The 19,264-nt window shown below is 40.8% G+C and overlaps 2 protein-coding genes across 4 annotated transcripts; both read right to left on the bottom strand.

Annotated features, from left to right (window-relative positions):
• Positions 1-1,309: 1,309 nt before the first annotated feature.
• Positions 1,310-11,680, bottom strand: LOC134080011 (transient receptor potential cation channel subfamily V member 1-like). Of its 3 annotated transcripts, none has more exons than XM_062536200.1 (17): positions 11,378-11,680; positions 10,814-10,917; positions 8,607-8,852; positions 8,149-8,303; positions 6,927-7,079; positions 6,697-6,834; positions 6,322-6,611; positions 5,992-6,168; positions 5,659-5,823; positions 5,468-5,563; positions 5,298-5,368; positions 5,003-5,168; positions 4,843-4,909; positions 4,264-4,604; positions 4,057-4,178; positions 3,307-3,419; positions 1,310-2,155 (listed from the first exon to the last, which is right to left on the bottom strand). In XM_062536200.1, the coding sequence occupies exons 3-17, from the start codon at positions 8,828-8,830 to the stop codon at positions 2,052-2,054; spliced, it is 2,382 nt and encodes a 793-aa protein (XP_062392184.1). In that variant the 5' UTR covers positions 8,831-8,852; positions 10,814-10,917; positions 11,378-11,680; the 3' UTR covers positions 1,310-2,051. The 3 variants fall into 3 exon arrangements, with proteins under 3 accessions (XP_062392184.1, XP_062392186.1, XP_062392185.1); XM_062536202.1 differs by having other exon boundaries at positions 10,814-10,884; positions 11,378-11,425; XM_062536201.1 differs by lacking the exon at positions 10,814-10,917.
• A 207-nt stretch (positions 11,681-11,887) lies between these two features.
• On the bottom strand, positions 11,888-17,434 carry shpk (sedoheptulokinase). The gene is made up of 7 exons (XM_062536204.1): positions 17,094-17,434; positions 16,859-17,000; positions 16,503-16,686; positions 16,171-16,323; positions 15,873-16,048; positions 15,366-15,566; positions 11,888-15,193 (listed from the first exon to the last, which is right to left on the bottom strand). Exons 1-7 carry the CDS (start codon positions 17,244-17,246, stop codon positions 14,790-14,792), a joined length of 1,413 nt encoding a protein of 470 aa, XP_062392188.1. The 5' UTR covers positions 17,247-17,434; the 3' UTR covers positions 11,888-14,789.
• Positions 17,435-19,264: the final 1,830 nt, after the last annotated feature.

Here is a 19,264-nt window from a genome sequence, read left to right as displayed (position 1 = left end):
AGTCTATTGAAAAGACTGTCGCTAAGCCCCGACCCCCACTGTTACCGTGAGAAACTCGGACAATTAAACCAGACTTGATTAGAAATACATTATGGAAAATGTCAGCTGCCACTATATCAAAGCTGGCTTTGAAGACGTTTTGAGCGATAAAGGATTTAATTTCCTGCAGAAGCAATCAAAAGGCACTTAGTAACCAGCATAGCAACCGCTTTCCTGACAGCTGCCAGGTGGCTTAGAACTCAAACATTCAAACACTTTGGCAGTTAGAGAGCTGTGATGTCATAATGGCCGAAGGCTCCGCCATTCATTTCAATGAGGCAAAAAACACAGAAAAACAGAAATAACACAAAAACGACAAGGGACAGCCACCCGCAATTTACAAGCCGGATACACCGGTTCAGGCCTGATTTTTGATAGTTGGAACCGTGGCGTGTCGATAGCTGAAACGCTCTAAGAGCAGTAGTGGTGCCAAAAAATAAAATACATGCCAGGTGACTCAAAGTAAAGCTTATAGTGCAGAGTCAGTTGAGACTGGACTGTCATAAGCTCATCTGCGTTCTAAGGGCGGCGCTTAGCGGCAGGTCAGTTATGAAGCTGAGCCGGGCTGTCTGTGTCTGTGTCTGTGAAGGTGTGTGCATGTAACTTTTGACCCGTTTGTCATATTTTCAGAAATGAGGTAACGTTGGAATCCTTGGATGAGGCCAAATTCCATGCCATTGGAAACACATAATTAAAATAGAGATTTCACAGCGCGAGGCTAGCAACTATCCCAATTACCCTAGCAATGCCCTAGCAACCATCTTAATTGCCCTAGCAACAACCCAGCAACCACCTCTACAACATCAACCTAGCATCCATCTTGATTAGTCAACCACCTCTAAAATGCCAACCTCGCAACCACCATAGAAACCAACATGATTACCCAAGCAACCACCATAGCAACCATGTTATTGTTCATAGCAACCACAATATGTACCCTAGCAACCGTCCCAATGACCCCAGCAATGCCATAGCAACCATCTTAATTACCCTAGCAACTACCTGATCAAACCCACTCTTGCAGTTCCTCAGAGAAGCAATCCTAGTTATAATTGTTTCCCATTGTAACCATGCAATTTGTAATGTTTTGCATGAATGTGCGCTGGTGTGCGTTCCTATGGATGAGAGATGCACCCACACCCGCCCATATCACTGTTGATTATGTGCTCTTAATAACATAAGATAACATATAAACAACTAACATATAAAAAAACATATAAACAACTCACCATGGATCTCTGACCAGGTTTCTCTTGGTCAGTAGCACAATGTATTTTAGGTAGTGTACGATAGCGATGTTTAGATAATGCGTCAGACCCCTCCTAGGTTGTCGAATGTAAACTAGTTCACATTTTGTTTTTCAAGTAAATTCATTAGGACTGTAATTGGGTATTACAATTTGATTTATCTTTACATTTTTATTGATATTACCTGAAATACACAATTAAATAACAAGACTTAAATGTTAAATAAATGTTTTTAAAAATGGAGATACAGCGTTTTTAAACCAAACCTCTTATTTTTCTTCACAGGCTGAACCTCTCCCATTGCTCTGATTCTGTGTTAATACTGCTCATACAACCTACCATTCTGACCCGTAGTGGCCCCATTATCCTGCATAGACTGAACCTCTAACACTGTCCAGATAATCTAGTCATTTTACAATTCCACACACTGCATATGTACTGTAGTTTACATACTGTACTGTACACACAACCTAACTGTACACATCCAACCATTCATACTGTAGGATGTTAATGTTAACACACCAGACATGCTGTAGCACTCTATATAAGTCTATATAACTGCACCTTCTATACATAATTCTGTTATTTTACACCTCTTGTTAGATGACGACTGCATTGTATTGCCTCTGTACTTGTACTCTGCACAATAACAATAAACTGAATCTAATATAATCTCATTTAAAATCTTACAAAGTTGAAATCTTTGAAAGTCTTTGATAAACAGTGTCATGGAGAACTATTGATTGGAGAACAGTAGTCATTTGATCAAGCGTGGCTGACTGAGAGAAGGTTCATCTCTTGTGCTTGCTGTTGCCTTTGATGAGGCCGGCGCTGACTGAAGTCCCTCAGAAAGCCTCGCCAGCTTCTCTCTGTTGTAAGTATTGAGCATAAAAACATGTATTAACGCTCAAACATCTCATGCTTTGAGTCTTGCAGTCTACCTGTTAAAATGAGTTATACATATTGATGTAGATGTAGAGTGTAGTTTCAGAAACTTCAACAATGTTCTAAATAAAGGATGGGCAGGATGTATGTAGATCTTGTGCTCACCCAGACCCAGACACAAGGCAAGTGAAAGGAAGTGAAACCCTTGTGGTGAGACATAGTCAGCATGCAACTATGGCAACCAAAACTGCATTATTGCTATGTTTCTTAGATATACACAATGGCCCTCATTTATTAACCAAGTGTAGAAACAAGGGCAGTTCTGAGCGCAATCGCTCCAATTCCAGCATAAGACTAAATATTTAAATGAGGCGGGTGAAAACAAGCTTAATTTAAATACCCCAACCCCACCCTATATGTAGTAGAGGTCCAGTGTAAGATTTGTATGCGCTTCATTTAGCGGAGAATATCTCAACTGTTCTAGACTAATATGACCCCATTGAACAACGTGGGATGTGTGCCAAAATCTCTATCCGGGACGATAGTCCTGAAAATGACCACTATAGGTGACACTATAGATCACACTATTATTACACTAGAGGTGAATGGGACTTTTTTCCCTTTATAGATATCCTCATAAACTTCTACCAGATTAATGTTCATATTGACTACGCCACTCCGTTTCGGCACTGTCTCTGTGTCTCTGTGTTCTGTAAAGCGCTTTGGGCTGCACTCAGTGCACATTAAATGCGCTATATAAATAAAAGTACCTTACCTTACCTTACCTTACCTGTATTAAGAGAAATACTTTTTGCACATATGGCTAGCTTAAGGCACCCCATGTATGACAGGACATGAGGAAGTCCAAAACTAATTTAACTAACTCACAGAGAAATAACTCAAGTAGACTGCCAAATAGCCTACTTCAGCTCCCCCCAAAGTGAACTGGCTGAGCCAACTGCCATGTCTCAAAGCTCCTTGTTTGATCTAAACTAGGTTATCCCTCAAAAGAACAGAATAGCACTTTAATAAAAATTAGTTTCATAATTGACAAATGTATTACTAGCTTCCGTCTGCCAAATGAATACATGTAAATAATTGTAATTGTAATAATGTAAATGGATGGCCAAATTACCTGCCCCAGGTCTGCTAGGTGGAGGTGATGATATTCTGAAGTCTTGAATCCCAGGATCTTCATGGATTATACCCAAGCAGGTATTCCACTTGATCCAATTGACTTCCTCCACTCTGAAATCAACAAATAACACACTCACACTCTAATTCAGGGTTTTCTCTATGGAGACAACCCCAGGATTACCACTAAATAAAAAAAACTGCTTCCCACATTGAAACTACATTGCTGAGTCCATGGTCAGGGACCACCAGCAACGGTCTGGACAAGTGGGCTGTGGACCACTGGTTGAAGACCACTACTCTAATTGGTCATTATTAGTTATGATCAACCCATGCGTTCATGAACACAAAATTTGGGTAAAACAGGGCCTGTATTTACTTTGGTTGTGTACAGAGTTATTAATGTGTCACGTATGCAGTCATATAGCTCTGTTGCATTCTGTTACAGTGTTCACTGTGCTCTGTGTTATGTTGTGTCATTGATTCAATAATGCTGTCTGAATGTGAGCATCAAATGCCTGTGGCTCTCTTTAGTTATAATATGAGCATAAATATGTCTAAATTCTTAGTGTTAAAATATGCCATCTGTTTCATTACGCATAAACGTGTCTTACTATTTATGCTAGTGTCAACAAACAGCAAGAAATATATATCCTTTAAAATAATTTAGATAACATTTTCACTGAGCCCATGTAGATGTACTGTAGGTGTGTATGTCTATGTACATATGTGTGTCATAAATGTGAGTTACCTGAAGCACCAGCGACGGTCCGCTCCATTGCTATTGCCCAGGTCTTTCTCCACTCCAGAGCGAAGTCTGCGCTTCAAACACTGTGGTAGACGTCTTTCTATATCTAGGATGGTAATGGCCCTCTGGGAATGCATGAAAACACAGGTGCAAACATGAAGGTTCTTGTGGATCATTCGGACCATGCAAGAGTACGGAAAGACACTATACCTGTAGTCTCCAGATGTTTGTGCTTTCCTCGGAGGTCTTCTCCACTGTTTTGTTCATGAGGGCGATGAGCATGTTGAGGAGTAAGATGTAGGTGAGGACGATGTAGGAGATGAGCAGCACATAGAACACCTCCTTGTAGCGGTACCCATCAGTGAACTCCAGGTCTCCCATGCCAATGGTGAACTTGAACAGTTCCAGAGTAGTGAAGTAAAAGTTTTTGAAAGTTGGCTTTTTGCAATTGGTGGAGTCAATGTCTTCAAAAAAACGTGCTTTTGGCAAACTCGTTGTTGTTGTTGTAGTTGTAGTTGAGTGGTCTGGTTCATCCAGTAGAGTGACTATTGCTAGGGGGGAAAAGACATTGAGATGGCTCAGACAAAGGTAATGGAACTAACTTATTTTCATTGGTATGGCTTTTAAACACTACAGATAATATGAGCTTTGGACAGTAATTTAATGGCTACGTGATGTTGTATCTATCTTCATTATGTGATCAATCATACAAAAAAATGCTAATTCATATTTCCTAATAATATTTTTCCAAGACGTAATTTCTCAACATTTAGTATGAGATCTGTGTACCTGCTGAAAATCCAAGGAGGAAAACCATGTAGACAAAAAGGAAACGTAAAATGTCGCCGAGAATCATCTAGAAAGACAAGAAATTGTGCAATATTTGAAATTAACTCATCACAAACGCAAACACAGTATGGCACAAACACAAACACAGTATGGCAACTACCTTCTGTATCATGACTCCATAGATGCCCATGTTCTTGGACCCTCTGGAGTAGTAGAGCACGTTGACCCAGCTGAGAGCAAGACACAACACCATGCACCCAAGGTACTCTTTCCTACTACAGAAGTAGAGCACCGCGGAGGCCAGGAAAAGCACTGCCTGGAAAAAACTGGGATTCGGGTCGGGGTGCAGAAAACAAGATCATGGCTGTTAGAACTTGGTGTAAATGCTGTGTCAATGTTCCACCATTTAAAACATTTATTTTTTATTTTAAACACACTTTTTGTCTGGGACTTACAAAATGAGTTCACAGAAGCCATCTACATACAAGGATTCCAGTGTTGGACGTTTTCTTTTCAAATCTAATAACTTGAAAGAGAACAGCATTAATATGTCATTTCTGTCCTACAAAATGACTGCAACAAACTATTTAATTACAATGGTTCCCATTTTAGGTGTGATACATACCCCTTTGATGAAGAAATAAACCGAACCCAAGAGAAGTATGATTTGCCCTGAAGCAAGAAAATAATCTTCCACTGTATTCTCCAGTGGGTATGGTGGCTGGGGGAAATGAAAGCAGTGGGGCAAGTCAGACCATTCTGTCTTTTCAAAGCAATCAATTATGAAGTGAAAAACAAACAAAGTGAATGACTAACCAGTCCATTTGATCCATCTTTTCTGAAATAGGCCACAGTGGTGAAGACACTGAGGTATATCACATAGACCACAAAAGTGAAGATAAATATTGGATTAGCAAATCTCTTCCACTTCTCCTCCAGCAGATGACTCAGTGGTTCCACCTGAAGCATCTCCAGACGATTCTGAAACGACAGTATGCATCTAGAATTTTTCGTTTGAAGCATTCAAATATGATCTTGACCCAAAATGTTGTTTATGTGTATAATTACCATGAGCAGAAGCAAAATGCAGACTTAGTGCAAGACAAATTCCCCTCGGGGCAATAAAGGCTCATTCATTCATTCACTTACCGGGATTTCAGTGCCGTAAACGACTATCTCCAGAACAGACTTTTCCTCATAGGAGTCCAGTGATGACAAGTCATACAGTGAGGAGTAAACCGGCCCATAGGCCCACTCCGTGAACTTTCTGGAAAGATGTCTGGTCTCCTTATCCTGGAACTCTCGATGCAACATGTGTTTAAACATCTTCAGAAAAAGAGCAAGCAAGAAGGAGGAGAGGAGAAGTAAGATAATTGTTCAATGGGTTATGGAGAAACAAATCAAGGTGTATCAAAATAAAAGCCTTTTGCCACGTATAATGCTTCTAGCAAAAAATACAGAATTTAAATCTAATCTTACCTCAATCTTGCCTTTCTTGGCTGCTAGTTTAATTGGAGTGAGGCCCTGCTCGTTCTCAATCTCCTCCAGTTTGACTTTTGGGTGAAGCTGGGCAGCTCTGGTGAGGATGTGGTCATACATCTTAATAATAAAATCTGTATTTTCAGGGCTGTTATCTGCTACCATCACCAGGGCATGGAGTACTATGTTGCCCTGAGAGTCTGTCTCCCGCACATCTGCATTCTGGTCCAACAGAAAGTCAACTATGTCTTTCTGGTTGGTGCAGGCTGCCAGCGAAAGTGGAAGCTCTCCTGCAAACATAAACCGCATGCTTTTATTTTATTGCAAATTTTGAGCTAAGGTCAACATCAATGTCTGATTCCTTTAATATCTCACCAAAATAGAAGCAGGGTCCATCATGCAGCTGGAAGAACTTCCCATGGGCTTTGGCATGGACATCAGCTCCTTTCTGAACTAGAAGCTCAACAAAGTGTTGACTCCTTCTCTCAATGGCTACATGAAGGGCTGTCTGGCCTGAAGGGGAGAAGAACAAATCATACTGTCATAATATCTGATTGGAAACTAGAAACATGTCCAGTCTTTAAAAATATTCACTTAACTCTCACCTTTGTAATAAATGTCTGTATACGCTGCATTGACGAATTCCTTTAAATCACCCATCTTCTCCGCAATATCAAGGAGCAATTTCACAGTGTCATTTCTGCCATCTGTTAGATTTAGGAGAGCCTTGAGTAGAGCAGTCTTTCCCTTGGAATGATCTGCACAAAGTTAGAAAGGTTCATGATTAAACATGACGATATATTGGCAAAAATAGTAGCCTTCACTGATTAGTGTTTTATTGGGGTGAAAAGTCCTCACTGGACTCACTGTGGTCATTAAAGATCCCAGGGCACTGCTCTCTTTCAATCCCTAATTGCACGGGTTTCCTCGGTGTCCTCGCTAAATTCCCGACCTGGCTCATTCATTCTTTCCCTCACTCTCCACCTCACGTTGGTGTGTGGTGAGCATTCTGGCACATAATGACTGCCTTGCATCACCCAGCTACATATTGGTGGTGGTTAGGGAGTTTCCCCCCTTCATTGTGAAGTGTTTTGTGTGCCTTGAAAAAAGCACTATTTGCAAATCCAACACCCCTCCAGCAGCGACTTAGTTTTCCAAGGAGGTCTCCAATCCAAGCATTAACCAACCCCACGACTGCATAGCATCAGTCATTCAGCAGTGACAAGATTTGTTGATCAGCTGCTATGAAACATGATGACGTTTCAAACCCAAATGTGATACTCAAAGACGTGAATGAATGTCAAACACCAGTGCCTGTGAAAAGGAGACCTCTCCTTTTCCCCAAACCATGTTTTAGCCTATTAAAAGATGTGCAACCAAACATACCCACCTACACTCAGATTCAGATTTTATTGCTGTGTATTTATGTCTTATATGTATGTGTCTTTGAAATGGAAAAGCTTGGATATTGGTACAGACAGTCACCCCTCTAAAAAGGTTTAACCCAGGCCTTGATTGGGTAATTGGCGGTGACTGGTATTGAGTTAAGTAACCTGTTGGTTCATTTATTTTCTGTTTTCGTTGGGAGTTCTTTTTGTTTTCTATTTGTCGGGTCACTATTTTTGCACTGTGAATAAATCTGCACTCTCCACCAACATCCACGTTTGCTTGCTGTGTCTTCACCCCATCAACACTTCACCTCAGTGAGTCCTCATCCTGTTTGTGAGTATGGACCACAAGGGCCATATTTGTCACAGTGCCCATTTTTTATGTACTTTCAGTCATGTGAATAAAGATATTTAGATAGTTAGTCAACTTCAGCCTTACATTCAGAGTCAGACAGGTGCTTCATGGCCCGCTGCAGGTACTGCTCCAGTCCTTCGAGCTGAGCAACCTCTCCACTAGAAACTGCTGAAAAGAGCCTTTTCATGTCAAATCTGTCCTTGTCTTGGGCAGCTTCACCTGTTATTCCTCTCATCCCCCTTCATGACAAGAGATAAGAGAAGAAATGTTGCTTTGGTAATATTTTGACAGCCAAGAATCATATGTCCAAAAATATGCAATTAGATATGACAAACATGTAAGGTGCCACTGCCACTGTGTATATCACGTCAGACATTTTACACATCTGTACAAAGTGAAATCCCAATGTAGGGTGAAAACATTTGGAATTTCAACAAATAGCACCTGCAATGTCAAGCTTTTAAGTCAAGATCATTGATTCCAATGACTTACAAAGAGAAATGAATGTTATGAGTTGTGATATGTAGTCCATCATAACTCACTTCATGAAATTCCTGTTGATTTTAATCTGTGAGGAGGGCTCTCCAAGGTCCTCTTGATATTCAGAGTCCATAGGGCTCCTTTCCTTTTTGGACGAACCCACACCAAATGCTGAGGTCCAGTGATCCTTTTTGTCCTGCTCTTTGCTCTGAGCACGCTCTTCGTCGCTCCTGTCATCCACTTCCAGGGTGAATGGCCTCCTCTCCTGGTTCTTTGGTGTTGCCATTGTGTTGTCTGAAATACGATGCCTGGATGTGTAAATAAAGTAATATTAGGAGGTCATCCCCAATTCATGATCTACATAACAATCTTGCATTTAAGTCTTACTGCCATACTCCATGATCACTAAAGACTCTTGATGTAAAGGATGTCAAGCGAACAAAAATATGCAGCATGTCTCTGAAAATCCCCTCTCCGAACCCCTGACGTTACATTTCTGGGGCGGTCATGTTAGAAGAGTCTACAGTTACAGCGTAGTCGACGCAGAGGCATAGGTGTAAAGTGCCCTCTGTACACGTGTAGGCACTGCATGGATTCCACCCAGACACAACAAACACGAAGCAAGCCCAAAAGAAGCGACCACATAAAATACACGCCTCCAAAACGGCCAACCACAACTTCATAAAATAATGAGCCCAAGTTGTTTATAATGAGCGGACTATGGCAACACTGGCTGTGTCATGTGTAATGCCACAACCCTCTGTGCCCCTTCAGGCCTCTCCTTGTCAGCCCACTGGCAGGTTGGGCCTGACTACGTTGAGGAGGTTGCGCACACCTGCATCAGGGCATGATTAGGAGTTCTCCTCTTCTACCCTTTAGGCACTTTTCTTCTCTTTTGTAGGCACCCATTTTGACTTTCCTCTGCACTGGCACTTTGTTCTTTCTCTCCCCTTATCTCTAATCATTAATTCGATCTTCCTTTGTCTATCATTTAGTCATCTATACATACTAACACTGTTATTGCATTCATGCATACATGCACGCCACCACACTTATCCATTTCCATTTATGTTGTGGTCAGTCAACAAGCCAGTTGTAACAGCAATTCAAAGAAATGTGGCACACAGTAGTATCTGGGGCAAGTTTGAATAAGCACAACTGTTCACACACTATGAGAATCAGTCTTGGTACCCCATGTGCTCAGTCTTGTGATGTTTTACCACAGAGCACAAACAAAGTGTGTATTTAAAATGGCTGTGTTGCTCTCCCTTAGCAACAGTCTTCAGTATGACCTTCTTTAACCAGACGTTCACCAAAAATCATATGAGAACGGTCCACTTCGCCTGGAAAAAGGGAAGGGGTGACCAGTGATTCAACAATGCCAGGCTCATCGGGGATCTTGTGGCAAAACAGTCATGTTACATCTGTCTGTGATGTCTGCCATAGTGCAAGGCAAGCACATGATTAGGAGAAAGGACAAGAGGAGTTATCCTTTTATGAACTTCAGTATAGTGTTTTTTCCCCAATGCTTCATAAAGTGAAACTATCAGATTAGTACATTTTTGTAGCATTCAAAACAACCTGACATTACAGAACAGAAACCTTTAAAATACCAATATGAGGAAGTGAGCCCCAGCGTATCTATACACAATGATGACTCGGAGGTTTAGTGTTGCCCAGAAACTTGAGAAGCCAACTTATTGATATTGCATTTCCACTCTGTTTGATTCTCTGATTCTCTCTGATGCTCTTGATTTTGGTAAGATTTTAATTGAAACATTTGCAGCACATCCACCAGGATGTTGCTATCTCTTGCATAGTATATATCTTCTCTTGTAAATCAGTTCCAGCAATATTCCTAATAGCTACAAAGCAGTTTTCGCTTACTTATGGTGTACCATCTTGGTTTTACACGTTTTGCCTTACCCTCTGTAATGGACTGAATCTTATTACCTCGGTTTCAAGAAGCAAAAAGCCAGGCGCGATAATTGTATCAGACTCTGGTCTTCTTCACCACCATTCAGATTACAGTGACATTATCAGTTTTATATTACACATGGCTTTTCGCAAATGCATTTGCTGCCCACAATACAGATATTTAAAACTGTTTTAGTAGCCTAGTCATGTTGCTCTTGAAGAAAAAGCATGAAAGCCATGTTTCAGATGCTAAATGAAAATAACACTACAAAATATACTAAAATGACTGCTTACAGAAAGATTATTATCACAGTATTGTATATGAGACTGAAAGAAATATGCAGGTACTTACGCACATAAAAAAAACAAAACAAAAAAATCAGCTACTTCAATCCCTGAGATATCCACACACACTCATGGTACCTAAGACAAAGGACGAGAGCCAGCTTGACGGCACTGAGGAGACATGAGGTAATGGTGATGTGGAGAGTTATCTCCAGAGAGAACTAAAAGCCTGAACGGAGGACTGTATTGATCTCTTCCGCTGCTGATTACACTGTTGTGGTTCAGAGACAACCGATGCTATGCCTCCAGTTCCAGTTCCAAGTTCTCACATATTCACAGGCCAATATTCTGATTTGTTTAACTGTGACAGATTTTTCATTTTGTATTATTTGCAAAAATATCTAGCTCATTTAAGTATAGCCAGAGCTTAACCCTAAACATAAAGTCAAATGGCGCTTTTACACTGGAATCAGGCAGAGGTTCTCACCCCTTGTGATCAGAATCTCACACATTTTTTTTACATTTCTAGTGCTGTAGATGCCTTTGCTTCTAGCACCAAGACCTTACCAATAAAACCTTATTGTTGACAGACATTATAACAATTACAGACATACAATACAAAAAGTCATACCTGAGGTTAAGAGAACCCGGTCCCTTGAATGCAACTGTCACATTTGTGGGTCTTCACAGCGATTCGCTCACAGATGATCTCTTTTATATCCTCAAGTTGTTGGAGCTTCCTGTTATACAGCTTAAACAAAACGATTCACAGGGCACAGTGGTAGGATCTGTGGTCATGAGGCTGCCCCTGCTGCATATGATGCTTGCCTGCATGCCTGCGTGCACATGCAGAAATGAAAATAGCACCATCTCATGCCCAGCCATAAAGGCTGTTCTGATTACATATGGTGAATTGATCTGGTTTTGACAATTACAGTATATTTGTCCATTGATTACACATAATAAAAATACTGTTGTGTAAGGTTTTTTTTTTTTTTTTTTTTAACTACACATTTTCATAATTCACAGAATATACACAGTTTATGCATTTTACACTGTATATTGTAATATCATTTGACATAATAGAATACATTATCCTATTACTGTTTATACAGAAATTTGCTTTATGCTATTTATATGGTTATGGTTATGGTTATGGTTATGGTTATTTAGCAGACGCCTTTGTCCAAAGCGACATACAAATAAATAGCAATACAAATTAAATAACAGTGAACAATTACAAAATAGGGAGAATAGCAATATTATCAATACAACAATCATTTAAGCACTAATCTAATGAGAAATAAAACAATGAAATGACAAAAGCAATCAAATAAGTCACTCAGTTAATTATATAATAACAATAACTATAGCAAGGTATGGCTAAATTTAAGGACAATAGCAGAATAAATGTACAATTTTTTAACAATGGACAAATTATAACAAAACAAAACTATTATACAAACCATAACACATAACAAACACTCAAAAGACTAAGTGCATATTAAACAAATATGCCTTAAGACTCCTCTTAAAAGATCCAAAACTGTTGCTTGAACGGAGAGCACTGGGCAACTCATTCCACCAACACGGAACCACTGAAGAATAGGATCTACAGTTTGACCTAGCATGTATGGTTTGTCGACATAACAGACGCTCCTCAGAAGATCGCAATGGGCGGTTGGGAATGTACATCTTCATCAAAGAACTGAAGTAGCTAGGACCAGATCCAGTCAGTGTCCTATAGGCCAGAGTGAGAGATTTAAATTTAATTCTGGCTACTATAGGGATTCAGTGGAGAGTAACTAGGAGAGGGGTTACATGTGTCCTCTTTGGCTGATTGAAGACCAGTCGTGCTGCAGCATTCTGAATCAACTGTAGTGGTCTTAATACGCAAGCAGGTAGGCCAGCTAACAGGGAATTACAGTAGTCCAGCTTGGAGATAACCATTGCCTGTACAAGAAGCTGAGTGGAATCTTGTGTCAGATAAGGTCTGATCTTCCTAATGTTGTACAGGGTATACCGACATGACTTTGCAATTGAGGCAACATGCTCAGAGAAAGTAAGTTGGTCATCAATTATGACACCCAAGTTACGTGCCGATCTAGTTGGAGTCAATGAGGATGAATCAAGCTGGATGTTCATCTGTTGGGGAATGGCTGTTTTTGCTGGAAACACCAAGAGCTCAGTTTTTGAAAGATTAAGCTGAAGGTGCTGATCCTTCATCCAGATTGAAATATCCTTCAGGCATGCAGAGATCCGATGGGAAACACTAGAGTCCTCAGGTGGGAAGGATAGGAAAAGTTGAGTGTCGTCCGCATAGCAATGATATTCAAATCCATGAGAGCGAATAATCCCACCTAAAGAAGTGGTGTAAATAGAGAAGAGGAGGGGCCCTAATACTGATCCTTGAGGGACTCCTGTAGTGAGGTCATGAGACTTTGATATCTGTCCCTGCCAAGACACGCTAAAAGAACGCCCTTTAAGGTAAGATTTGAACCAGTCAAGAGCTTTCCCAGAAATTCCCAGTTCATATAGTGTAGAAAGGAGAATGTCATGGTTAACCGTATCAAAGGCTGCAGATAAATCTAACAGAATTAACACTGATGACTGAGCAGAGGACTTAGCTATACTCTCAATGCTTCAGTCACAGATAGAAGAGCAGTTTCAGTAGAATGACCACTCTTGAAACCAGACTGCATAGGGTCTAGTAGGTTATTCTGATAGAGGAAGTCACACATTTGCTTGAAGACCACTTTCTCCAAAACCTTTGACAAGAAAGGAAGAAGGGAGACAGGTCTGTAGTTCTTCACATCAGTTGAATTAAGTGTACTTTTCTTCAGCAAAGGTGTAATTCTTGCCTGTTTAAAAGAAGAAGGTATGCATAATATGCTATATGCATAATCAGATAAACTATTAAGATTAGTAAGACATCGTTGACATGCCTAGGTACAAATATGTTTGTCAACATGTGAAATTAAGGTATACTCATATAAAAAAATATTCTATGCAATTATCATCTTACAAAAGAAATAGCAGGCAACTGTAAGGAGCCCTGATTTGTATAACCCCATTGTGGGCCCGCTGTAAAATTCCACTACAGCAACTTTTGACTAACACTTTACCATTTCACAGGAGAAACTGCTGGGAAGCAGGAAATGTGATTGATGAATGTATTGTCATGGCTTGATTGAGTTACTCAGAGTCTCACGGAAAACAATGGTCTCAGTTCAACAGTATCCATTATGTGATCCTTAGGTAACCTGTAACCAGGTGACCTCCAACATTACGCAAATGCACAGTCACCCACACATGAACTAAGATAAAATAGCATAGGCCTACTTAAGCACAGCTAACAAGAAGCGCGGCGAGTTATATCTGTAGCCAGATAGGCTACTCCTGCACCATCTCGGTGTGTAGTCATCACTTTCTGAGCCGGTGCATACATTTCTATGACTGTTTTTGTATGATAGCCTAAGTATTTCTTTAACCTGTTTTTCATAACTTTCATATTATTCATTTAGATGTTTTCTGTAATGTATTGGACTTTCAACTTGTACCTGACAAATAAATTGTTATGCTAATCCGCATAGCCTTTCTTGTACTTAGAGACCAGAGTGGTAGTGATAGGTAACGGTGTTTGGCGCAATTAATGGTTGGGATTTAACTTTGCCACCGTAGAAGTAGCAACCAGGCGTATCACACGCTGGGTTTGAGTATTGCAGCTCAAAGCGGCCCGAGTCAGCACTGCAGTCTCTGCCTTATTTCCTTCGACCATTTCCTGTTCCCTCATTGGTCCAGAGAAGTGACATCATTGCAAAACTGAATTCAAATTAGCTTCTTTGAAAAAAAAAAAAGCGGTTCAAATGTGTAAAATAAACTTATTAAATTAAATGACAGAAGTATTTTGACATCCTTGTGCAAATGATCATGTCCAAATTAAAACAACAACAACAAAATATGGAATGGAATACACCTTCTTAACTCTACTTCATGTTAACTTCACATGAAATGTGATGAAGACATGAAAGACAGGCCAGTCATCATTTTCTACTCAAGCAGTCACTGCAGACCATAGCAACTCCAGCTGCTGAGTCTACATCTTTCCCATAGACAACTGGCAGTGGGAAGGCTTTCTCAACCTCCTGCCTTAAGACTTCATTCCGAGCCAGGGCACTCCCACTAGCCACAATCCTCTCCACTCCTGCCTCCAGTAACATGTGCGATGACATCATGCTGGCAAGGTTGTCTAGGATACCACGGCACAGAGCCCGGGTCACGTGGCCCAGCGAGAGGTTCCGAGGTGAAATGCTGGACACCTGGCCCAGGGAAGTGGCCGCGTGTCGCTCTCCCAGCACAGTGGGGGTGATCCTCAGGTCCGTGTCTAACTGGTCCTGGGCAGCCTGGATGAGCTGGGGGTAGACACTGGACTCGTTGATCTCAACCCCTGGATGAAGGACATTTCAAACCCAGAGATGATAATGCACAAGCAGCAGCAACTAACCGCCCCTCTTAATTGACCGACATAAAAAAAAAAAAAACCCTCAACCAATGGTGTATGTTATCTGATCTTACAACATCACTTGGTGCATGCTTATAGATTCACTTAATGCACTTACCAAGGTCTTTCATCCAGGAGGTCAGCATTCCAACAAAGGTCGCCATCACATTGCCTCCATTCAGTGAGGCAGCCACTGCCAAATAGGAGCCATTGAAGTAAGGGAAGTAGGCGATGGGTGACAGAGCATCAGGCACACAGTCAGGTGCAAAGCCAGCCGGCATGCCAAAGGTTAGTTGAGCTGAAGTGCTAATGTTGAGAACTGTGGAGTATGTTAGTGAGATTATTCGTGGTTATTTGATTTTCATTCAAAAAGACATGCACAACAGGCACGGACTGTATCACGGGCAATCTACAATGTACTTTAACAAACACAGGAGTACAGTCCTCATTTTGATGCTCCACAAGGCAGGAAAAATGTGACACTCCAAAGCAAACATTAGAAATGCCAGTTTGTGCATGTGCTAAATATCCAACCCATCAAACATTAGGATGTTTCTGGAGGCACACACACACACACACACACACACACACACACACACACACACACATTATCATCTACATCTACCTGCATCAGTCTTATTGGTCATGGTGGAGTAGACGCTACACTGGAAGTCTCCAAGTGCGGCCCCAACAGGAGTGTTAGCAGGGATCCCGTGCCATTCAGAGCAGGTGTGTCCAGCAAAGGTCCCAGACTCAACAGGCTCAGGGAGCAGATGAACAGGAAAGCCAGCCTCTCTCAGACTGAAAGAGGCACAGAGATTGCATATCAATTAATATAGAGAAAGCGTGAGGAAAATAACATGCATTCGTCAATGACTTGTAAGTTCCCTCTGGTGTTTTTTTCTTATAGAAGACATCCTCACATGTCAAGGTTCCACTGATGGGTGACAGTGTTGAAGTAACCCCAGCTGGCAGCATTCTGTGCTGAAATGGAACAGCCCTCGGACGCACACAACATCGATACCACATAGTCATGGATTGTTCCAGCCACATTGAATTTTGTGAGAAATTCAGCCCTGCAGATGAAAATAATGTTAATCTCTAAGATGCAACAAGGAAGTATCCATACAAAGCACTCCTACCACACAAACAAGTAGGCCTATGCCATCATTATTCTTGAACATGGGGTAGCATATACTGTAGTAATGTCAAGAGTATAATCATATGAATAGTAATTGTAAATCACCTCACTTACTTGTGGTTTAGCAACCAGAAGATAGTTGCACATCCAAAGCCAGTGGCAAGGCTCAGATGAGAGTTCGGCTGTGGCAACGAAGAAAGGAAGTCACTGGTGCAGCGACCATCCTGCCATGTAATTAACTGACTGGTGTCTTTGGGCTTGAACATGCGAACATTATTGGTGCCAAACCATTCACAACCTGACAAGGTAGGATCAAACAGTGCAATATTAGGCTTTGAATATGAAGGAAATACGAAGTAGGCTACTGTCAAATGTATTGATGCATGAATCTGTAGCATGTGTCGGAAAAAATCACTTAGGTTCAAGAACACAATAACCATAAGTTACAAAAACTATGATAAAAACCTAACCTGTCTTTGCTCTCCAGAATAAAACCCCATGCATTTGTCCAGAGACTCCAATTCCGACGACTTTCTGTAACTTCTCTCCAGGCAGAGAAGCTACACATTGATTGAGGGTGTTAATTATCCTGTCTGGATCCTGCTCCTTGGTCTGCAGGAGGAAAGGAGTAAAAAGGAAATGTTTATTCAACATTTCTGAATCATGCTAAGACTCACAAATGTGCAGGTTTTTGTTTCAACGTACATTGGTCTCATTGCTTTCCTCGTCAGCCCGTGTTGGCAAACAGTAACTTTCAGTGACAGTTCTTGACTGGGAGTCGAGCAATACAACTTTAACAGACGTGGTTCCTAAATCGATGCCAAGAACATAGTTCGACGTACAGGTGGAAAATGCCATCTTCGGGGTTACAACGTCTGTTTACCGCTGGAAACGCTGGCTCTGAAAACAACAAATTAGCTTCCCTCCGTTATAAACAGTAGACGGTCCATGGTTCAACTGTCCGAAACCTTTGAACTCTGAGAAGTAGGCTAGTTAGTGTAATTATTATACGATACCATGTACGATACACGATACTGAAATGTTTGTATTCTGATTGTCCCAAAGGGGCAACCGTAGTGTCAAAGGTCATAGATATTGTTTTTGTAAAATGATTCTTTCGGCTTTGCTATTTCAAGCATCTACAATTGTTAGTTATATGTTAAATATTTAGATATATATTATATATATTTGTTTATTAAATGAAGCACATTTACGAATTATAATTTCACACAACGTTCCAGACTCCCAGGATGCTTTGCGTCAAAGATGGCAGCTAAAGGAACAGGCAGTTAGCCGCAACGATTTAACTTTGGATATCTCACAAATTAATATACCATTCAGAATTGATCACATTCCATTCTTTTCATGAGACTCGTATCTCACTTCAACCAGTGGAAAGGTTGTTAAGTCGTACTTGGAGTTTTCCTTGAAGGAAATATCGTTTTCTGGGTAAGACGTCAAAATGCAGAGTTAGCTGACGCTAGCGCTAACTGTTCATCTTGTCATGTTAGCCATATGAAACGTTGTATATTTTCAGAGAGAAGTACTCTCTTTAAAACAATATTGTTTTCATTTTCACTGAAACCACATTGTGATGGCAACGTTAACCGGTGACATTACACCTATGTTTCCCATTAGATTCGTAACTGATTCTGTAGAATCATGGCCGCCGCATTGGCAGCCAAACGTGAAGGACCACAGTTCATCAGCGAGGTAGCAGTGAGGGGCAACGCTGCTGTACTTGACTACTGTAGGACGTCTGTCTCGGCCCTATCCGGGGCCACAGCGGGCATCTTGGGTCTTACTGGATTATATGGTTTCATCTTCTACTTACTCGCATCCTTCCTTCTCTCTCTACTGCTCATCCTCAAGGCGGGTCGTCGATGGAATAAATGCTTCAAATCTCGACGCTTGCTTTTCACTGGAGGCCTTGTTGGGGGTCTTTTTACCTACATCTTGTTTTGGACTTTCCTGTATGGTATGGTTCATGTGTACTGAAGGGGATACAGAGACGTTGTTAACATGTCTTAGTTGATGTGCATCTATAGGCCTAGTTTCCCACATATGATGTTTAGATCAGCAGCCACTAAATGCCTAAGAAGACATTTTTGATGAATATTTATCTTCGCAGGAACTGGTATTGCACTGAAGATGATCTTTTACCTTAGTCACAACACAGGCGGTCAAGTGTCATGTTTTTTTGCATTGTAGATGTAATCGGTCTTACACAGTGCTTCATACTTTACATTCGGTGGAACCATACAGTCTGCTTCTGCTAGACAGTGCACAATGTCAACGTGCATTTAAATGGAACGCGCCAACCATCTCTATTCCATGGAATGTTGATAATCAGAGAACCTGCTAGCCATCCATTTTTTTTGTCCGCTCTTTAGAAATGATAAAATATAGTTAATTATGAGTGACCCCACTACATGGTTTAGTCCTACCTTATGTGTTGAAGTAGAATGTGCAGCAGTGCTGGTTACTTTATTTCCTTCCTTTAGCTCACTAACATAGAAGTCTTACATCAATGAGGATGGCCTTGTACCATCATTATTTTCATGCAATGTTTGGGGGGGGGGGGGGGGGGTAGTATTAAGTTGTAGATGACCATTCCACCCAGTGTAATGCATTATTTAAATTGATTTAGAATGAGTAATGAAGCTGTAGAACAGAACATCCATTAGAAAGTATCAACATCAAAACATGTTAAATTGTCCATTCTTAATTGCCATTTTAACCTATAATAATAAACTGTAAAATGTACAATTACACTGAGGATACACATTTTGAGATAACCAGTTTGTAGACACATTTCAAGAACCAGCCCCCTCGTGTTGAAATGGATTTTAAAGAGCTGCATTGGCTTAAATTAA

This window comes from Sardina pilchardus, chromosome 5 (assembly GCF_963854185.1).
Source record: "Sardina pilchardus chromosome 5, fSarPil1.1, whole genome shotgun sequence".
Lineage (NCBI taxonomy): Eukaryota > Metazoa > Chordata > Actinopteri > Clupeiformes > Clupeidae > Sardina > Sardina pilchardus.
This window is presented reverse-complemented; position numbering and strand designations above follow the sequence as displayed.

Bases quoted from the DNA above. Each gene is read 5' to 3' on its own strand.
- LOC134080011 (XM_062536200.1), bottom strand. From the start codon at position 8,830: ATGGCAACACCAAAGAACCAGGAGAGGAGGCCATTCACCCTGGAAGTG. The intron at 6,835-6,926 runs GTGAGAGTTAAG...TCTCCCCTTCAG, and splicing joins TACAGACATTTATTACAAAG to GCCAGACAGCCCTTCATGTA. The intron at 2,156-3,306 runs GTAATTTGGCCA...TACTTACAACAG, and splicing joins ACCTAGCAGACCTGGGGCAG to AGAGAAGCTGGCGAGGCTTT.
- shpk (XM_062536204.1), bottom strand. From the start codon at position 17,246: ATGGCATTTTCCACCTGTACGTCGAACTATGTTCTTGGCATCGATTTA. The intron at 15,567-15,872 runs GTAGATGTAGAT...CATACTCCACAG, and splicing joins GACCAATAAGACTGATGCAG to TTCTCAACATTAGCACTTCA. The intron at 15,194-15,365 runs GTAAGTGCATTA...TCCTTCATCCAG, and splicing joins CTCCTGGATGAAAGACCTTG to GGGTTGAGATCAACGAGTCC.